The sequence below is a fragment of the Carcharodon carcharias genome, chromosome 14, assembly GCF_017639515.1.
Source record: "Carcharodon carcharias isolate sCarCar2 chromosome 14, sCarCar2.pri, whole genome shotgun sequence".
Taxonomy (NCBI): domain Eukaryota; kingdom Metazoa; phylum Chordata; class Chondrichthyes; order Lamniformes; family Lamnidae; genus Carcharodon; species Carcharodon carcharias.
Window position 1 is genome coordinate 118757062 of NC_054480.1, and position 21522 is coordinate 118778583.

Here is a 21522-nt window from a genome sequence, read left to right on the forward strand (position 1 = left end):
AGGGGGGAGGGGAGGGGTGTTAGGATAGGAGCAGATCATCAAAAGATGTCACAGACAAAAGGACACAGATGTTGAAGTTGGTGATATTATCTAAACGAATGTGCTAATTAAGAATGGATGGTAGGGCACTACAGGTATAGCTCTAGTGGGGGTGGTGAGAGCATAAAAGATTTTAAAATAATGGAAATAGGTGGGAAAAGAAAAATCTATATAAATTATTGGAAAAAAAAACAAAAGGAAGGGGAAAGAAACAGAAAGGGGGTGGGGATGGAGGAGGGAGCTCAAGACCTAAAGTTGTTGAATTCAATATTCAGTCCGGAAGACTGTAAAGTGCCTAGTCGGAAGATGAGGTGCTGTTCCTCCAATTTGCGTTGGGCTTCACTGGAACAATGCAGCAGGCCAAGGACAGACATGTGGGCAAGAGAGCAGGGTGGAGTGTTAAAATGGCAAGCGACAGGGAGGTTTGGGTCATTCTTGCGGACAGACCGCAGGTGTTCTGCAAAGCGGTCGCCCAGTTTACGTTTGGTCTCTCCAATGTAGAGGAGACTGCATTGGGAGCAACGAATACAGTAGACTCAGTTGGGGGAAATGCAAGTGAAATGCACTTGGACACCCTGGTCCACTCCTCCATCACCTCCTACTTCTCAACCCCCACCTATGGCACCTCCCCATGCCCACACAAAAGATGTAACACCTGCCCCTTCACTTCCTCTCTCCTCACCATCCAAGGATCCAAACACTCCTTTCAAGTGAAGCAGCATTTCACTTGCATTTCCCCCAACTTAGTCTACTGTATTCGTTGCTCCCAATGCGGTCTCCTCTACATTGGAGAGACCAAACGTAAACTGGGCAACCGCTTTACAGAACACCTGTGGTCTGTCCGCAAAAATGACCCAAACCTCCCTGTCGCTTGCCATTTTAACACTCCACCCTGCTCTCTTGCCCACGTCTGTCCTTGGCTTGCTGCATTGTTCCAGTGAAGCCCAATGCAAACTGGAGGAACAGCACCTCATCTTCCGACTAGGCACTTTACAGCCTTCCGGACTGAATATTGAATTCAACAACTTTAGGTCTTGAGCTCCCTCCTCCATCCCCACCCCCTTTCTGTTTCTTCCCCCTTCCTTTTGTTTTTTTTCCAATAATTTATATAGATTTTTCTTTTTCCCACCTATTTCCATTATTTTTAAATCTTTTATGCTCCCCCACCCCCACTAAAGCTATACCTGGAGTGCCCTACCATCCATTCTTAATTAGCACATTCGTTTAGATAATATCACCAACTTCAACATCTGTGTCCTTTTGTCTGTGACATCTTTTGATGATCTGCTCCTATCCTAACACCCCTCCCCTCCCCCCCTCCACTTCTCCCCCCCACCCCACCTTAAACCAGCTTATATTTCCCTCTCCTTGTAAAGAAAGATCAGTTCTGTTGAAGGGTCATGAGGACTCGAAACGTCAACTCTTTTCTTCTCCACCGATGCTGCCAGACCTGAGTTTGTCCAGGTAATTCTGTTTTTGTTATGGAGACCATATTATTGGTCCCACTGAGTAATTCCAAAAAACACCAGGGAAGTGGCTGACACCTAGTAATATTTTAAAGAATTGAGAGTATATTGTTCACTGGAAAAATAATAGCACATAAGAACTCTCTTCACTTCAGTCAACATCAAAAAGAATCCACAGTCTAAGTGGAAACATTCCTTATGACATGTGATGACAAGTTTAAATTATTAAATAATTGATTATTTAAATTATTAAATTGATTGTACGCTGATATGCTGTTGAAACTAAGGAAGTTGGAAAGATAACAATATGGAAAAAGCCATCATTTGAAAAGTTTGGGAAAATTCTACAACCATTGTCTCAAATGACTGAAGTTGTATTTTACATACAGATGGAAGAGGTTGATATGTGTTTCATTTTTCTGAGTTAACGGCTGCTGGAAAGACAGGAAGACGGACAGTAAAATGACAGGGGCTCCTCATCCATAAGATGAGAGGAAGTGATGTGAAGTGAAGTGGCATTTTCATATCACCAGCATGGATCAGAACCTCTAAATCTTCAATGGTTGTGGATTAGATGACGCATCTGTTAGCACACTGATCTTTTATATCTAGGACTGGATGGTGCTTGCGTCAGCACAGACATTTCACCTCAAGGACTGCATGTTGCAGTGGATTAGAACATCACCCTTTTAAATCAAATAAAGATTTTGGCAGGAGAGAGCCTGAGACATGTATCCCTGCAGAGATGGAAGCTAGCAGTCTGAGTGCTGAATAAAATGTGGGCCTTGAAGCTGAGTTCCAGATTGATCATGACACCGAGATTTTACACAGTCGGATTCAGTCTGGGCCAGGTGACCAGATAAAAGGGTCGCAGTCAGTGACTGTGAAAATTGAACGAGGAGATCAGTTAAGGAATGCTGTTTTGGCTGGAGAGCTGTGGAGAAGTAGGCTGAACCTTAGGCAACCATGTACGAGTTTGGGGAAGAGGCTGCAAAGGAGAATGTAGCAACTAGGGGACCAACAAGGCAAAAGACGTCAAAACAGTCTAAAAAAACCGGCAGAGCATGTCCCAGGAGTGGCAACTTCTGCTCTGTAGGCTTGAGCAAGCGGAAAAAAAATTATCAATAAGTTTAGAGGATTCAGTCCAATTTAAAAGTTCTGTGAGAGATGCTGGGGTGGAAGTTCCCAAAGAGATTTAAGGATCTCAGCTGACTAGAAGGCCCAGTGATGATTCACCTCCGCTGTGACAAATAACACTGCAGTTTGATGCTGAAGACATTGACTTTCAAGATTTAAGACAGGGTCACAGCAGAAGAAACCATGAGCCGGCCCAGTAACAAATACCCTGGCAGTGGAGACGGTGAACTTGCAGGGAGAGCCAGGTCCAAAGATCCTCGGATGATTGGAAGACACAATTCAGGAGGGAGGAAAAGCAATAACCCTGGACTTAACTTAGAAAGCCTGAAATGTTACACCAGGATGTGATAGAACAAGAGAGATAATAACTCAGAAACTGAGACTGGGTGAGAAAAGACAGTTATGGATAAGGATGGCTAAGGAAAGAGGAATTCATCATGGAACTGTCATCAGTAGTGATAGTCTGAACATGTTACCAAGCTATCAACCTACCACACAAAACTCTGCTTAATTTGCCTCTTAGAGTTATGGCAATGAAAAGTTCAAACCAACACTCATATTGTTTGGGCAAACTCCAATGGGGGAAGTCAATGAAATAGAAAAGTGGGGGTGTGGGGTATTTGTTCATTATTGCTTGTTCTGCACAACCACCCAAGAACAATTTCACCCCCAATGTGTGCCTTTTTGTAGAAGCAGGGATTTTTAACTTCCGGATTGAATTGATGGAGATTCCACCATTTTTTGCATACTTTCTTAATTTCTTTACTAACTTTTCCTAGGGCATTACTGATTGCCGGGCTAAGCCCGCAGCTCTCGTTTCCTGGGCAATGGGAGCCTGTTTCAAGTGATTGGTGACTAGTCCTTCAGGCTTTAGCAAGGCCAGCCCATCATACTGTCGGCTAGCATAACTGCAAAACCTCAGGTGTTTTGGGGTTACAATTTCAAAGGAAACAACGCTTAACCATCCCAATTCATGTTCTTCCTATTTTTGAGGAAAGTATTCTGAGAATAAAATGCTAACAAAATATAAAAAAGAAATCAGTTGAGGGAACATAGGGACAGAGATGTGTTCCAATCACCAACTCTCAGTGCTAGGTAGAGAGTTTCAGAGAATGTTTGCTGCTGGAACGTGCATATCAAACTTAGCTTGCTGCCTGATACATTGTAAAAGGAAATTATTCCAGCATCAAAATCCACAAACACTCCCACTCTGGAGGATATTTGAACAGTTAGATCTGTGATATCACCACTGTGCTGAGCTAAAATGGAGCGTGACCCTGATAAGTAACTCCACAAAGTATTGTTAATCCCAGAGCACACAATCCATGACTTACTGCTCTCCCCCAGCAAACACTCTTTATCCCGGCCCTTTCGCTTTATGCTGCCATAACAGACCCCAATTGCCCATTTGCCACGAGCCCCTGCAATCTCCACTTCCCAATAAGAGCGACCGCTGTTGACTCCCTCGGAGCAGAGCACCTGCCCCCAGGCGTCAAATCTCTTCCGATGGGCGAGATAGGGCTGTCTGTACTGAGATCCAGACGCTACCCTCTTATCGTCTGACAGAATGACACTACGATGTGCCGTTTCCACATCTAGAGTCGGTGTCTGTCCATCTGTGAATAAAAATAAAGCAATACCTGAGTGAAAAACAGTTCTCAGCTGTGAAGTTCGTTTCTTATCAATGCTACTTAGCTTGCTTTTAACAGCTGTCCCAAGTGCGCTTGCAGTAGCTTCAGCTTTTGTGTCACATGTGTTAAATCTTTGGTTTATAAAATCCTCATATCAACACTGATGCATAATTTACAGGAAGCAAGATATGGCTATGCTTGTGGATATAGTTTGGCTTACACCGGATATAACTGATGGAGTGGATACACTTCTAAGTAAAGGATGAAAACCCATGGAGCTGGTATGCTGGGCACAAGTGCTGGGATGTAACAAAGTAGGCAGGGTCAGAGGTAGGTAATTTAAATACAGCCCACACCACATCTCAGGCAATCTCCTGCAGCGAAAGGCCACAAACTATGGCAAAATGTGCCAGCTCTGGGGGAAAGGCAACATATAGGAGCTACTGAGCTCCTTCTCCAGAAAGAGGATAAGATTGTCCTCATCAGCTCTTTTAGCAAGTGAATGAAAAATAACTTCACAACTTTTGCATTTTCGGATCCAAGCTAAATCGCAAGCGTGCGCCCCCATCCCGTGTCCCACATTTCTTATCACAGTGGCCCAAAGTATTCCAGGCCAAGCCACAGAAACTTCCAGCCTGGCAGTCCCTGCTTTGGCAATGCCATCTCCTACCCCACAAACATTGTTTGGGGCTCCATCGCAACAAGGTTAAGTGGGAACTCCTGTGAAAAGGCTTAAATCCAGTGCATTCAGCCCCAGCTTAATTTGCACCCCCTCTGCTACAGTTCTGTCAGTGTTACAGCAAGTTGGAATGGCAGTGCCACAGATTTACGACCCTAATGTTTTCGGCGCAGTGAACTATTTAAGGTGGATGCACAAGCTCCCCTGAGTTACAGTTTTAATTAGATACGCACTTCTATTGGAAAGCCTTGCTGCAGTTTAGTAAATGACACAGTGAAGTAAAACTGTACGAACAGTGTTGTACTTACACACGGATACCATTATGTCTCGATCCCTCTCGAGCCGGGAAACCATTTCATACTGTTTCTGTACCCAGTTTATCTTATCTGCTGTTATTTTATTGACATCGGGAGGAGGTGGCTGCGGTGCTAGTGGTTCAGATGCTTCTTTTATTCTGAAGAACATGTGTAGGCCACATTAAAATGCATACAGTGTGCTATATAAATAAATGAAACAAATCTATTGCAGAGTAAATGATAAAGGCAACTTCTATAAAGTGAGCCTAGTACAATAATTGGTAGACTGGCAGGTGTAATGAACTGTTACATTGGAAGTGAAAAGGTCTGCAATGAATTAAAGGCCAACTACAACTAAGGCCAAAATAAAGAAGAGAGGTGGACCAGTCTCTGGAATGTTGCCACTCAAATATTACTTTGAACTGAGACAGTAAAAGTCAACTGTTTCATTAGAGGAATTTTCCTCCACTATCCTGTCCAAATTTGAGGGGATTAGCAGTGGAAAAGAAAGCAAAATTGGGTGATGAGATCAACCATCTCACTGCCCCAATCTTGACTCCCCCCCCCCCCACCCCGAGTCCTGCCTCTGTTAGAACTACTATTGCTGCCCCTTCCATGTTTGCCACTCATTGGCTCAGACAAGGGCTTCAGTGGGTGACCATGTCCAGTCTTTGGATCCGATGACCCGGTGAAATTATTTGTTGGTATTAGTGAAAGAACAAATGGAGAATTCTTCTGATGTCCTGGCTAATACTCTCCTCCCCAACCAATCACCAGAAAACACATTATCTGTTCATTTATTTTATTGCTTTTTATAGACCCTTGCTGTGCACAGACTAGCTGCTGTGTTTGCCTATGTGATGACTTCTAGGGATCTGAAATCCGGGGTACGGTCACAAACTTGACTAACGGCTCTGCTATCCAACCCTCAGCAAGGGAGCAGGAATCAAGCTCCAGTTGGACAGGAAATTGCATGACTGGAGAAGCACTTGGAGGACATGTGCTATTATACAATATCCAGGCCAAATTGCAAGGAGATATTATTATTACACCCTCAGGTTATGTGAATGTATAATTAGATATTGGGCAGTGTGTGTGCACTCCTGGACATAAGACGCAGGGACCACTTGCAAGAGTGACAAGTAATGCTGAAACAGAGAGAATATTTAAGGTAGGCCTGAAATTTGTAAAGAGCTGATCAAACTTGATTAATGAAGTGACTATGCACACACTCTGGTATATTTAATCAGATGATTATACACACATTCATTTCTTGATTAATGACATGATCTTGAACACTCAGGGGTCAATTTTAACTGTTCTCAGCAGGCAGAAAATGTGCAGATCAACCATCCATTTCCTGTTTGGTGGTACTGCTTAATGGGGTGAATTTAAATTTACTCAGGTGCTTAGTTAATGGAGTGATTATACATACACTCAGATCCTCGGATAATGTATTGAATATAAATCCAGATACTCCATTTATGGATTATGCGCTCAGTTTCTCGTTTAATGGATCATTTATGCACACCCAGTTTCTCATTTAATGGACTATTTACACATAGCCATAAGCATTTATTGGCGCAGCAGAGAAAGAGAAGCCACGAAGCCAAAATCTTGACAGTGTGACTGCTTCACTACAGTTATAGATATTTTCCAGATGCTGAACAGTTACAGATCACTGCCAGGCTTTTCTGTTCTACGTTCTCTATGCCATGATTATCATCTTTTCCACTGACATGAATGCTTGTAAATTTGCAGGTTAGCAAGTGCATAAGTGAAGATCCCTTTGCCATTCAGAAGATTTAAATATTTCACCAGTTTAAAGGGCAGAATCTTCCGGTCGGCGTGTGGAGACAGGCCCAACATGCCGACACATAAAATGACGCCCGATGTTCATCCTGACGCCATCGCGATACTTGGTTCGGCCGGCGACGGCTGGAATCGACTGTGCGCTTGCTGAAATATCAACAGCCTATTAGGCCATTAAGAAAGTAACTGAAGTTGTTAAGAATGCTCCCCGTCCAACCTTAAGTTTGACGGGCAGGCAAAAAGCCCAAGCGGCCTTCGCGTTTTTCAGGAAACCTCATCCACGGGCGGGATGAGGTTTCCTGAAGCTTTTATAAAATGAATAAATAAATCTTCCGACCTGTACAAACATATAAGTCTGTCACATGAGGGGACATGTTTGAATAAATTTTTAAATCCATTCTTTATTAATCTTCATAACCATTCAATCTCCCCGAGGAAGCTCTCCCTGATGGAGACTGCTGCACTCTTTCACGCGCATGCACGAAAGAGTGCAGGGCCTGACTCTCCCTCCACCCCCCCGCCCGCACAGGTAGCAATGAACGCTACCGACCACGCGTTATGCTGGGCGGGCCTTAATTGGCTCGCCCACATAAAATGGCGGTGATCGGCTGCGTGCCCACCCTGCCCGCCACAGGAAAAATCCAGGCCAAAGTCTGTTCAAAATAACCTCAGGAAGAATCTATTTGATAAGCAGAGAACGTAATGAATGCTTTATATAATTGGAGAAGATTTCTCTTCCTTTATTTATTAAATAAATGAAGAATTTACATTAATGTAGGAACTTTTGTACTCTCATGATGTTCCATGACATCTTGCAGCCAATAAATTACTTTGAAATGAAGTCCCTCTTAAAACTAGTACCAGGTCTCAGCTCCCCCAGCACTACCACATCTCAGGGCGCATCCCACAATAGTTCTACACCCTCCTTCTCCCCAGTCATTCCTGACTCTCATTGCAACCTCCTCCATAGGTCTGCATTGTGATGTGGGAAATGTAGCAGCCTAATCGTGCACAGCAAAGTCATAGCAATCAGATAAAGGACAACTTAATCAACTTTGATGGGATTGGTTCAGGGCTAAATGTTGGTCAGGACATGTTATGAACTCCCCGCTCCTCTTTACATCGTGCTATGGCATTTTTGTATCCAACTAATAGGCAGCTTGGTTTAACATCTCATCTGAAAGGTAGCTCCTTCCACAATGCAGCACACCCTCAGTATTGCACTAAAGTCCCAATCAAGATACCTGAAGCGGGGCTTAAATTCACAACACTCTTGAGCTCTGCTGAAAAATGGGACGTGTTGTCAAAGCTTTTCATCTTGTACTCATCAGGACAGAATTCATAAGAATGCCCATTATAAAGCGAACAACAATTTATACTGCATGAGAAGAGAGTGCTGATTGGTTGGCAAGTGGATACTCTGCTTCAACAACAATTTGCATTTATTTAGCATCTTTACCGTATAGAATAAAGGTCTTAAGTCAGATTCAAAAATCAGAGTATGGCCATTAAGCCAAGCTGACACTTACTTAAAAAAAAACTAACATGTAATGTAGCACATATTGCAGCAGCAGAAATACACTTAAAAATTACACTTAAATGAAGGGCCCATATTGTTGTCTACACAATATCTGCTATAGATTTAATCAGCTTCAGCGAATTATATCAAAGTAAATTTCACATACCTCAGTCCCATTGAATTAAACCCCTGAAATAATGAGATAAAATTATTAATATGAATATCATATAAGATATAAGAAGTTCAATAAATATCAGTAATACTGTTGGAGAATATATGCTGAGATTCATTGATATTCTATGAAAAAAATTATCAGGGGTTCTTGTGGATCTATTTATCACAAAACAAACAAACCTTATCTTTCTGCAGCCTGCTGTTTATGAAATGTAGCTAACTATATGAACCAAATATACTAGAACCCAACTGACAAGCAGGAAACAAGCTCCTAACGCCTAAATTAGCAAACTCACCGTTACTGTGATATGTAATGATTGGAAACCCAAGGAGTTTGCCATGCCTGAAAAAATTGGCAAGGATGTATTCCCTGAGATAGGATTCTATTTAGGAATATACCAACTTCAGCAGGCCATTCAGCTCTTTGAGACACATTGCCATTTTATTAGCTATAGGAGCAGTTTGTCTTCCACATCCAAATTCCCATAACCTCCAGTGTCAGCCATGGCTCAATTGGGAGCAGTCTTGTCTCTGAGTGAGAAGGCTGTGGATTCAAAGAGACTTCAGAACAAAAATCTAGCTTGACACTGCAGTGCAGTACTGAAGGAGTGCTGCACTGTCCGAAGTGCTACCTTTTGGATGAGACGATAAATTAAGGCGCCATCTGCTCTCTCGGGTGCACAAAAGACCCCATGGCACTATTTCAAAGAAGAGCAGGCAAGTTATCCCTGGTGTCTTAGCTATTATTTATCCCTCTGTCAGCATCACAAAAATAGATTATCTGGTCATTGTCACATTGCTGTTTGTGGGAACTTGCTGTGCACAAATTGGCCACCATGTTCCCTACAACAATGAATATACTTCAAAAGTGCTTAATTGGCTGAAAGCGATCTGAGGCATCCTAATGAAGAGAAAGGCACTATAAAAATGCAGTTCTTTCTTTCTTCTATCCCTTATCATTCTTATCCTCAACCGAACATCTTTTTCCATTTTCACAGAATCACAGTGCAGAAGAGGCCTTTTGGCCCATCGAGTCTGCACCGACACGTGAGAAACACCTGACCTACCCACCTAATCCCATTTACCAGCACTTGGCCAACAGCCTTGAATGTTATGACGTGCCAAGTGCTCATCCAGGTACTTTTTAAAGGATGTGAGGCAACCCGCCTCCACCACCCTTCCAGGCAGCGCATTCCAGACCGTCACCACCCTCTGGGTAAAAAAGTTTTTCCTCACATCCCCCCTAAACCTCCTGCCCTCACCTTGAACTTGTGTCCCCTCGTGACTGACCCTTCAACTAAGGGGAACAGCTACTTCCTATCCACCCTATCCATGCCCCTCATAATCTTGTACACCTCAATCAGGTCTCCTCTGCTCCAACAAAAACAACCCAAGTCTATCCAACCTCTCTTCATAACTTAAATGTTTCATCCCAGGCAACACCCTGGTGGATCTCCTCTGCACTCCCTCCAGTGTAATCACATCCTTCCTATAATGTGGCGACCAGAACTGCACACAGTACACCAGCTGTGGCCTCACTAAGGTTCTATACAACTCCACCATGACCTCCCTATTTTTATAATCTATGCCTCGATTGATGAAGGCAAGTGTCCCAAATGCCTTTTTCACCACCCCACTAACATGCCCTTCCGCCTTTAGAGATCTATGGACACACACGCCAAGATCCCTTTGTTCCTCAGAACTTCCTAGTGTCATGCCGTTCACTGAATACTTCCTTGTCAAATTACTCCTTCCAAAGTGCATCACCTCACATTTTTCAGGGTTAAATTCCATCTGCCACTTGTCTGCCCATTTGACCATCCCATCTATATCTTCCTGTAGCCCAAGACACTCAGCCTCATTGTTAATCACCCAGCCAATCTTTTAAAATACCGCAGCTTATTTTGTGTCTGTGACCTTTTGGAGTTGTGCACTCAATTGTTTTCACAATACTTTGCCTTAAGAATTGTTTTTTTGGAATAATTTTTAATTGACGTTTTAATTTGTAAAATCATATTTAAGTACCCTTGATTTACATTCTGCTTCCAGTGCAAATAATGATCTTCTAACTGCTCTGTCATTTCCTTTCAGTATTTTAAAACAACTCAGTCAAATTACTGCTTTATTTTCCATCTCTATTAAATAAGTTAAATCAAGTTTTGAAGGCCCTATAAGCTTCTTCATACCAGCAAAAGGGAGACTAGATTTTAACTGACACATTGATTAAATAGTGAACAAACGGGTGACTAGAAACAGTCACACACCTATTTTTACAGCTATAGCTCCAACTGTAGTAGAAAATAGTTCACTACAGCTATGTTATATTGTGTGATATATTTACAAAGCAGTTCTGCTTCTCTCAGCATCCACAGGAGCTGCCTATCCTGGCTATCTTTCTTCATGGACTACAGACTCCCAGCTTTGAGCAGGAGTGACTGGTAAATACCCACACATCGGGGTTGAAACTCAGCAAATCCAAATAGCTGACTCATTTATTTAAACTACAAATTTTAATGATGCTTCTCCTTCAAGTGAAATGTATAACACCTCCATCAGACACCCGTCTTCAGACAAGCCAATTAATTGTTACAAAAAGGGAATTGAGTTAAGCTGGAATGAGGAACCTCGCTTTCTGTCAACACATGATCAATGAAAAACTTGCCAGCACACCCATGATATTCTAATAATTGCTGGCAATAAATGATGTTCCTCATCACCAGTAAGTAGCTGGAAAATTGAGGCGTTGCTTGATTTTGTTTTGGGTCCTTGAGGTACCATGACAACTTTTTTAAAAGTCATTAATTATTAAATCTTATACAAAAGTGCACTCACTTATAAAACTTCTGGGAAGGGGAAATTTATAACAGTATTCAGAATTCATTTTCCTTTAACTGTCCCTCTTAAAACTAGTACCAGGTCTCAGCTCCCCCAGCACTAACACATCTCAGGGCACATCCCACAGTAGTTCTACACCCTCCCTCTTCCTGGACTCCAAACTCTCTTTCCCCAGTCATTCCTGACTCTCATTGCAACCTCTTCCATAGGTATGCATTGCATGACATATCCACCTCTCCCAGTGGTCCAAAACCACAGAGCCCTTTGCAGTAGTCTAGACTCAACTATTCTAACACATTCCTGACTGGTCTCCCACATTCTCCTCATGGTAAACTTGAGGTCATCCAAAACTCTGCTGCCTGTGACTTAACTTGCATTAATCTCATTCCCCTATAACCCTGTGCTCACTGAGCTACACTGGTTCTCAGTCAAGCAATATCTTGATTTTAAAATTGTCATCCTTGTTTTCAAATTCCTCCATGGCCTTCAACCTCCCTATCAGTGTAATGTCTTCCAGCCCCACAACTCTTCACAATATCTGTGCTCCACCATTAGTGGCCGTGGCTTCAGTTATCTCGGCTCCAAGCTTTGGCATACCTTCACTACACCTCTCTAACTTGCTGTCCTCCTTTAAGACGGCCCTTAAAACCTACCTCTTTGACCAACCTTTCAATCATCTGACCTAATATCTCCTTATGTGGCTCAGTGTCACACTTTGTTTTAAAATGCCCTTGAGTAGTGCCTTGGGACGTTTTGTAACTTTAAAGATGTTATATATAAAAATAAGTGGTTGTTGTTGTTTGAGTCCTTATCCCAATGTTCCCAGAGACAGTCTTGTCTCTAGCGCCCCCACTCCCACCCATCCATGCTCGATTGCTTATATGTCCCCGAGACACAACTCACAGAGCTAGGAAACCCTACAGCTCATTTCTCTGGAATTCTTAACATTCCCACACTCATTCTCCTACAAATTCTCCAACACGTTGCCAACACTCTCATCCCCCAAGACCAACCTTCCACCACCAAGGCCTGCAACTTCCCCTTTCCCAAATTCCAGAAGTTCCCACTAACGGCACCTCCTAACCCTTCTCCAATTTTCTAGAACCTCAATACCTCCTCTCACTGCTCCCAAATTCATAGACCAGCCACCCCCCCAATATCAAACCACATCACCCTTTCCTCCCCATACACTTCCTATCCACCAGCAACATGGAACATTTTCCTCTGGATTTTGGATTAAAAAAAGCTAAGACATAAAATTCCACAGTTTAACGTGGTTAAATAAAGCGCTCCACAAGACAGGCTGCCGCATAAACCACATTACCTGGATGAAAATCAGCTTTTCATTCTTCGTTAAGAGATCACTGAAATCAGACAGATTTTTCTCAAAGGCTTCCATTTTATTTTCCAGTTCGAGAATCTGAGCATCGATTTCTCCAGTCACACGCCTCTGCACTCTGTCGAGGTACTTAAATGCTTCTTTTTCTTCATTTTCAAAATACTTCCGTATTGCATTACACTTCTCCTGAACTTGAATTTTGGTTTCTCTGATCAGAGTCTGTTAAGTGGAAACGCTCTGGTTATTACATTATAGCTCACTCAACCTTCAAGTGGCTTTTCTGACTGAACCTGTACACAGGTATTATCTAGATTTGTGCTCTGGCGACCATGTTTCTCGCTCTTTTATTCTCACATGCATTTCAGTCAGACAGACAATGAATCTGAAAGGAAATAGAACCAAGAATCTCAGAAAGTGTCTATTTGGGGTGAATTTAATAAAGCCTGCCAGAACGGGCATGATGGTGGGGGTGCTGGGAGCATGGGGCAGTATCCAGGTCCAATTCTCAGCATTGAGTAAACTATCCACAATTAAGTCAGGGGGGATTGCTGGAAGGGTTTGACACAGGAATCCCAATGGCCAGTTAAAGTCAATTATTCCTGAGCCCACCAGTATTTAGTGGTGGCTCAGGGATTTAACAGGACTTGCACGGGCCTCTTGTGGCTCCCAAAGACTGCCCAGCAAACCCGCAAACCCAATAAAGCTTACCAGGGGGATCCCTCATTGACAAGCACTCGGTGCCTGATCGAGGAATCTGGCATCGGGAAGGGGGGGGTCACTGAATGTCACCCCCCTGCCCTTGCCATTGACCCCCATGCCGCCCGCTCTCCAAGAATCCCATCCCACCCATTTACCTGATTACAGGGATCCAGTGTCGTCCTCTGAGTATGCCTCGGAGCATTACCAGCACTGGCCACCACCACTACCAGTGGCGCTGTGGATAATGGCCTCTGGTTAGCTGGAGGATCTCAGGGGTGAGATTTCTACCCTCCAGTGTCCTTGAATGCATGGGAGGCCCAACGCTGGACAGTTAAGTGCCTGAGTGCACTTTAGTTGTATCAGGACTCCCGGACAGAAGTGAAATGGGACTTGCACCGGTTCCCCAACTGGTTGGGGTTGGGGGGTTCATATCTGCATCACTGGAACTTAATTCTGCCCTTCATGTTGCACTTAATAACCACTGGGGTCAAATTTATTTTTCCAAGGTTCAGCTAAAAAAAAATTGGAGGGTATAAAATGGGAGAACTTTTACAGAAAGTGCAAATGAACTATTCAACTGCATTTATGTTTTCTTCGAAGGTATTAATCCCTCCAAAAATAGAGAAATAAATCTTTGCAAGCGTGGGTGGGGAAAATGTCATGTTTGTTACAATGTCATGGAAAACGATGCCTCGTTAAACTGCATTGTCAGCTCTTTGAAAGGCAAGTATTTGTCAGCATGGCAATCTCAGAAGTCTGCAGTAGAGACTATTTCTGCCAGAATTTAGCTTGGAACTGCAGCCATTGCCAGGTTTATCTTCCTGCAGGATGAAACGAAGAAGGCAGTCTGGGAGCAGTGAGGATACAGAAGGTGTACAATTCACACCAGAAACTACTTCAGGGTTCTACCGTATCAACTACCTCAACATGATGGAGTGGCAGTGTCTGAGAAGGCTCAGCCTCTATTGTGCCATCCGGCCCAAGAAGGCAATAGGAACAATCAATCATTTGCACTGCAGCTCCAGGGGAAGTGAAGCTCACCTCTGCGCTTAAGTGTCACAAGGGGCATCTGCAGAGCACAACTTAGGAGCCAGACAATTTGCAGTGTTTAATTCTATTAAAAAGACTACTGAAGCCTTGCTTTACCATGTACCTGCTGACATGCCCTTCAGAAGTGTATTTTTTTAATAACAACCACTTTCCATCACGCAAACATGATTCCAATATCTATTTCACAGGAATATTCAGGTCTTGCTTTTGTGCTGTTCCTCAGGTTGTGCAATTTTTTCCCCCTTCACTTTCTGCCCAATCCATTTAGTGTTCACACTATCGGTGGGGTGGTGGTGGGGGGGTTTGAGGTTCCTGCATGCTTCTTTCTCATCCCCACAAAAGCGTTGTCATACATTCTATTGAAGTGTTTACAATCGCTTTCAATACAGCATCACTGAAATGGGATTCTCTTCAGTTTGAACCATTTCCCAATACAAGCATTCACTCCATAGCTGCTCTAATGACATGTGGGAGATTTCTAGCACATTAGTGACTCATCACTGCTTCGAGAACTGTCAAAGGATCATTATCAAGTATGCTGTGATTATCTGATTGCATGCTTCTGCCAATTAATATTTTCTTTTCAGACTTTTCAATTTTATGGCTTCCAGTGCTTTCACTTTTCAAAGCAGGCACCTTACATTTTTCATGAAAAGAATTTTGATCCCACTGACAAGTTTAACTTGTTCTATATTTGATTTGACAGTACTTGAGGATGGGGTGTAGGAGGAATCCTACTCTGTGCCTAAGCAACATTATATCTGACGCAAGAATATTTGGCAGGACTGTGCAGAAGGATTTAACTTTGCATTTGAACTGATTAATACATTATTTACCTTGGAATTCAATCTGAGCTGCATCTGATATAGAAGTGCTTGACACTGACACTGGGCGTAAAGCCCTGGAACTGACAACCGTCATCTGATAAGACCAGGAGTCCTCACTAAACAGAAGTCAATGGAGAAGAAACATGCCTGGTCTGTTTTGGTAAAGAAAGCAGACTGTTAATAGTTACAGGGAAAGTAATTAAGCAAACTAACCTGGGTGTTATCCTTCTGGGTCTGGAGATGGTCAAGTGCAGCTTGGATGGAGGTTGTATTTGTTCTGACCTTCTCTATTTGCTGCTGCAAGTGGTCCTTAAAATAGATCAAAATAGTTCCTTAAATCTGGCAATTGAAACAGAGGGAGAGAATCTGAAGAGAAAAAGATATAGATGACACCGAATGGTAGAAATGGAGACAGCGAGGATAGTGAGATAAATGGAATGAAAGAAAGAGAGAGAGAGATAGAACTGAAGAGAGACAAATTGAGGAGGCAGTGATAGAACCAAATATAGGTATAATTAAACCAACAGACAGAACAATAATGAAACGCATATTGAACTATAGAGGGATGTATATTGAAGAGATAACATAATGAAGAAGCAGCAGTGTTAGCTAGAGTATCACAAAATGACAGCCCTCATCACTGTGAGCACTACATCGCTGACCAAATTCACCATAGTCCAAAAAGCTGTCACCCTTCCAGTAGGGGAACATCTCCAGGGAATAACACCCTGGTGGAATTTATATTTCACAGAACAGCTGATGCATGAAATCAGAGCCCAAGCAAAAGCAATTAGTGTTAGAGCTACCAACACCTTTAAAATGAATGCTGCCTCTACAGATGCAGCCTGACCTGCTGAGTACTTCCATTTCTGTTTTTATTTCACATTCCCAGCATCTGCAGTATTTGGTTTTTGTGTTATTGTTTTTAAAAAACGACCTATTTAAATATTTGGTTCAGGAATGTGATTGCCGATTCATAAGAAACGTGAAGGATGATCGAGTGCTGTGTGGAATGTGATGGCTCAGAAGCTGCTGGAATATAGGAAATGACATGTCAAAAATGAAAACCAATCATGGATGTCTCCTGTAGGATGCACAGTTGAAGGTTCAGAAGTTTGCTTGAATTTACCTCTGGACAGCAAGAAAGGCTGCAGCGCCTTTGGTCAAGAGAATTAGGGTCCGTAATAAAACAAAATGTACCTGGTCAGCCGAAGAAATCGGCTTGCTGGACCAAAGACTTTTGAAAACTCTAATTTAAGACTTTAGACAGATTTGACAGGGCTGTGGGGAAATTGGCCTTCTGGCACCTGAATTTACAGGAGTGCAGAATTTGCGAGTCAAGGGAGGCAGAACTGTTGGAAATTCCAGCAAATGAAGTAATTCCTCTTTCTGTAATGTCTGAATGAAAGGAAGGATGAGGTCTGGTGGCGCAGTGGGCAGCATCCCTACCTCTGGACCAGCAGCATCAGGTTCAAGTCCCATTTCAGGACTTGATGGCCATGGAAGGTGCATTGATAACATGTTGATTATCAGCCTGTAAATGCTTCGAATGTGTCAGTGTGGGAGAATTTCCTGGTCGGCCATACTGCAGAAGGTGACAGCAAACTGCTGCGGTACTTATGAGGAGAAGGTGGGGGAATGGTTAGTTATTTGTTCAGAGGACAGGTGCAGACACAATAGCCTCCTTTTGCACCATTGTGACTGTGATATTTTGCCAAGAATAATCATGGACCAATCCAATGGAAGTCCATGGTCACCAACATTCTCTGAGGGCATGGTGCCTGAAGGTGAGGAGGGGGAATGAAATCAAATCCGGCAAAAGAAAGGCAATCCACCCCAAATTCCTCCCCCACCTGCCATGATGGGGGTGTACACAAATATACAGCCAACCCTGGAGTGCACAACAACTCCCTGACACAGGATCTAAGAAAGAGTCATGGCTTCGCTCATGGAGGCTGCAGCTCTTGCCACAGGTAAGGGCCACCTGGGTCTCTGAAAGGTACAGCTAGAAAGCACAAGCCAGCCACTTCTCTGAACCTCCTCCCACTCAGCTGTCCAACTGCATGCAGCAACGAGAGGCGTGATGCATAAAAGCAGTAGAAAGACACCGTTAATTTATTTCGCAATAAAAATGTTTAATCCCTGGTGGGGATGCATGATCTAGTTTGGGACAAATTGAGACATAGCTTGCAAAGGGATAAATGAAGGGATACAGCCCCAGGGATAATACCAACACTATTAGGTAGGTACAGGTGCAAAAAGCAACAACAAAAACAATGAGTAAGAAGGGTTTGAAGAGACAAAGGAAATGCTCCAAACAAAGTGGCTTTTCCCAGTCCTTTGTCCTGGATACCATGGACTAATAATTAGCAACTACCCTCTGACACAGGATTTGTATTTTGGGGGCAGGTTACATATGGCGGAGGGAGGGAAATTCAACGCTGCAGGTCAGGCTCTCGTTTAAATCCAATTTCACTCGAAGTGTCTTGGCTCGTTTTACTACATTAAAGGCGCTACATAAACGCAAATCGCTATTTTTAACCACAAAGAGAAATGTCGGGAAGTAAAAGGTCAATCCACCCCCACCCCCAAGTTAACTGAAATTGTATTATTGAGGCAGGATTTAGCTGGAGATTTGAATTTCATGCATGCGATTCCAGCTGAACGCCCCGGGGTCTGGGGGAGATGTAGACTTGCCTTAGACCAGCAATATTTGCTAAATTTTCACACGCGCTTGTTTGATTTGGCGACGGGGCAGCAACTCCAGTGCACAGCGGGCAAGTCGTAGCATGTTGGAGACGGTGCCAGATTATAACGGGAACAAAAACATACCCGCAGCTCCTGCTCTCCCTCACTGATGCTGACACAGTTGTGGTTCTTGTGTTTCCCCACGACAGGGCAGAGGCAGCAGATGCACACTTTGTCGTCCTTGCAGTAAATCTCCAGCAGCTTCTTGTGCTCTATGCACTTCCAGGTAGACATGTCTGCAGTGGGATCTATCAGCGGGTGATTTTTGAACACAGCATTCTCCCTGTGGTGTTTGAGGTGTTTAGCGCACATAGAGGCTTCACATTTCAGGCAGGTTTTGACAGCTGTCAGTTTTTTCCTGGTGCAGTAGTTACAGGGTAAAGCCACTGGAGTTCCATTCACTGCCTGATATTTCAGAGCTATGTTGGCTAGTTTGAAATTCCTTTTCAGAACAGGCCGCTCGCTGTAATTTGCTCTGCATTCCGGGCAGGAGTAAGTGCCAGATTCCGGCTCCTTCCAGGACTCCTCAATACAAGCTCGACAAAAGCTGTGTTTGCAGTTGAGTATCACCGGATCGGTGTAGATTTGGAGGCAGACGGGGCAGGTTAGCTCTTCTTCCAGCCACTCCGGAGGTAAGGCAGCCGCCATCGCCTGACCAGGAAGAATAGAAACCGAAACCGAAACCGTGGCACCTTCAATCCCGGATCGTCATGGCCGAGGAGAGACCATTGCAAACGAGGGAGAGAACCGTTTCTCACCCGAGACTCGCCGTGGCTTCACTCGCAACCTCGCCAACTGTTTCAAAGTGGAGCGCTTTGAGCAGCTGCACACAGAGAAAAGGAAGCATGTTGTCCTGAAAAACAGCGAGGGTCCCTGTCGTGAATGAAGGCTGTTACACTTCCAATCTCCCCCGTTTGGGTGAAGATTACCACCAGCATGCACGGCTCAGTCAGTGCCTGGCCATCTGTCTGTGTACTTTTGAAAAAGTTGAGCCTTGCCAACGTCCGTTGTGTCGAGGTTTTCATTTCAGATCAAATCTGATTTGCTAAGTCATTAAGCAATAACGACTTTCATTTAAAAAGGCTGCGAGTTTCACCCCGGCGCAAATTTTTGAAATCAAACTTGACTCCTAACTGATTCCAGTGAAGCTTTCTGGGAAAGCTTTATTTATATATATTTTAGCAGGAGTCTCTCCCTCTCTTGCTCTCTGCCCAAACAGCTGCAGCACCTTAGAAGGCAGGCAGCCTTGGACAAACAAGTTTCCAGATGCAGAACTGTACCCAGTTCATTAATCATTCTGTTTGGCCCCTTTAATCCCCCCCATTTGGCAACACCAAATAACTGTTCAAATACTGGCATAAACAGCATCCAGTGTTGGTAGTAATGGAAAATGCACTGTATGAAATGATTGCAGGACTATCGCCTTCGCTTCATTACAGGTGGATGCTTCAGGCACAAGGAGTGGTGGTGGTGGGGCAGTACCAGGCGTACCTGAAAAGGAGCTGCCAGTCTGAGGAAGGTGCATATCAAATAGAGAAAGCAGCATGTTGCATATAGGGCTAAACGATCCCACAAACAGCTAAGGTTTGCAACCCTGCCACATTTTGTGAATAGTGGTGGTTCCATGAACAATCCAACCCCAATGATGATGGGACCCAGAATGTGAGTGCAAAAACAAGACTGAAGCATTTGCAACTATTTTCAGGCAGAGGTGCTGAGTGCATGGCCCTTCTTGGCCTCCTTCTAAGGTCCCACCATTAGACAGCAATTTTCAGCCTATCCTGATTAATTTCACCAGATGTCAAGAAACTTGCTGAGTTTAATGGCTACTGCAAAGCCTCCAGGTCCAGATAACATCCTGGCTGTAGCAATGAAGGCCTGTGCTCCATCGCTAATTGTACCTCTAGCTAAGCTGTTCCTGTGCAGGCACAGCACTGACAGTATGCAAAATTGCTTACGTACACTCAGGTTGTCCTTCAAAGTAAAAAAGTAGACAAGTCCAGGTGGGATGTATCCTAAGTTACTGAGGAAAGTAAGGGTGGAAATTGCGGAGCCTCGTGACACAATCTTCCAGCCCCTCCTTGGATATGGGGGTGGTGTCAGATGACTACAATGAAGCAGGTCAACCCAGAGCTCTATTCCTCCTATGTTCCCATGTCCTTTTACTTTGACCAGGATGGTGTTGCCCTGCATCACCCTGCTGAGCTGTCATATGAGGAATGGGAACACGCTGAGAAACTGATGAAATTCCATAATAAACATAGAGGCCGAATCAGTTTGGAGGATATCAAGAAACCAGAGTTGGGTGAGTGGAGCAATGAACTGGAGGCAATGCAGGGAGCTCTCCAGTTGGAGAAGGCTCTGAACCACAGTCTACAGGATCTGCACAAACTGTCATCTTGGAACACTGACCCTCATCTCTGTGACTTCCTGGAGACTCACTACTTGAATGAACAAATGAAGATGATCAAGAAGCCTGGAGATCACATGTTAAAAAAAGATGAGGGGGATAAATCCAGCAACTACAGGGCAGTTAGCTTAATATTATTGCTGGAGAACCTTTTAGAGACAATAATCCAGCAATTGGAAAAGAATGGGCTAATAAATAAAAGTCAGCACAGATCTGTTAAATCAAGTTTGACAAAGTAGTGGAATCGACTGATGAGGGTAATGCTGTTGGTGTAACTCTTTTCGGTTACAAACAAATAAACTAAATTAACAACATCAGGGACAAATTAAAAGGCAGCCCCTTAAAGGGAGCTGCAAAAACAAAAGACAAAGTTCAAAGAAAACTTACAGACATTAAATCAAAATGTGCTCAAAGGGGTCTATAAAGCACCCAGTGCCCACCGAGCACGGAAGGCCTCGACGGTGCCAGCAGACACCGCGTGCTCCCTCTCCAGGGACACCCAGCCGCGAACATAGCCGCAGAAGAGGGGCAGACAGTCGGGTCAGACGACCTCTCCATCGCCTGCGACTTGGACCTGTTAATGGCCAGCTTGGCCAGGCCCCGGAGCAGGTTCACGAGGAGGTCCTTCTCCTTCCTCGCATCCCCCCCCCTCCGCATCAGGTGCCCATAGATCAGGAGCACGGGACTGAAGTGCAAACAAAACAAAACTTCTTCAAGTAACTAAAAAGGGAGTGCAACCTACAACGACCTGCATTCACGTGGTCCACGGATTCCACGAGGCCACAAAAAACACAGGCATCTTGAGGGTCCGTGAACCGACACATCCTACGGTTGTATGGGACTGCTGCATGCTACACCCTC

General features: G+C 43.9%; 2 protein-coding genes across 2 annotated transcripts; one reads left to right on the forward strand and one right to left on the reverse strand.

The window, feature by feature from the left end:
* Positions 1 to 1454: 1454 nt before the first annotated feature.
* LOC121286690 (E3 ubiquitin/ISG15 ligase TRIM25-like) lies at positions 1455 to 18902 on the reverse strand. The gene is made up of 6 exons (XM_041203662.1): positions 18336 to 18902; positions 15717 to 15812; positions 12913 to 13146; positions 8746 to 8768; positions 5261 to 5406; positions 1455 to 4258 (listed from the first exon to the last, which is right to left on the reverse strand). The coding sequence occupies exons 1-6, from the start codon at positions 18897 to 18899 to the stop codon at positions 3681 to 3683; spliced, it is 1641 nt and encodes a 546-aa protein (XP_041059596.1). The 5' UTR covers positions 18900 to 18902; the 3' UTR covers positions 1455 to 3680.
* A 1461-nt stretch (positions 18903 to 20363) lies between these two features.
* LOC121287593 (ferritin heavy chain-like) lies at positions 20364 to 20900 on the forward strand. The gene has a single exon (XM_041205520.1). The coding sequence runs from the start codon at positions 20364 to 20366 to the stop codon at positions 20898 to 20900; it is 537 nt and encodes a 178-aa protein (XP_041061454.1).
* Positions 20901 to 21522: the final 622 nt, after the last annotated feature.

What these genes read in the sequence shown, in the direction of transcription:
- LOC121286690 (XM_041203662.1), bottom strand. Translation starts at nt 18,899, where the DNA reads ATGGCGGCTGCCTTACCTCCGGAGTGGCTGGAAGAAGAGCTAACCTGC. An exon ending in CCCAGAAGGATAACACCCAG is followed by an intron (nt 13,147 to 15,716) that starts GTTAGTTTGCTT and finishes TCCACTTAACAG; the next exon opens with ACTCTGATCAGAGAAACCAA. An exon ending in AAAAGCTGATTTTCATCCAG is followed by an intron (nt 8,769 to 12,912) that starts GTAATGTGGTTT and finishes TCATTATTTCAG; the next exon opens with GGGTTTAATTCAATGGGACT.
- LOC121287593 (XM_041205520.1), top strand. Translation starts at nt 20,364, where the DNA reads ATGAAGCAGGTCAACCCAGAGCTCTATTCCTCCTATGTTCCCATGTCC.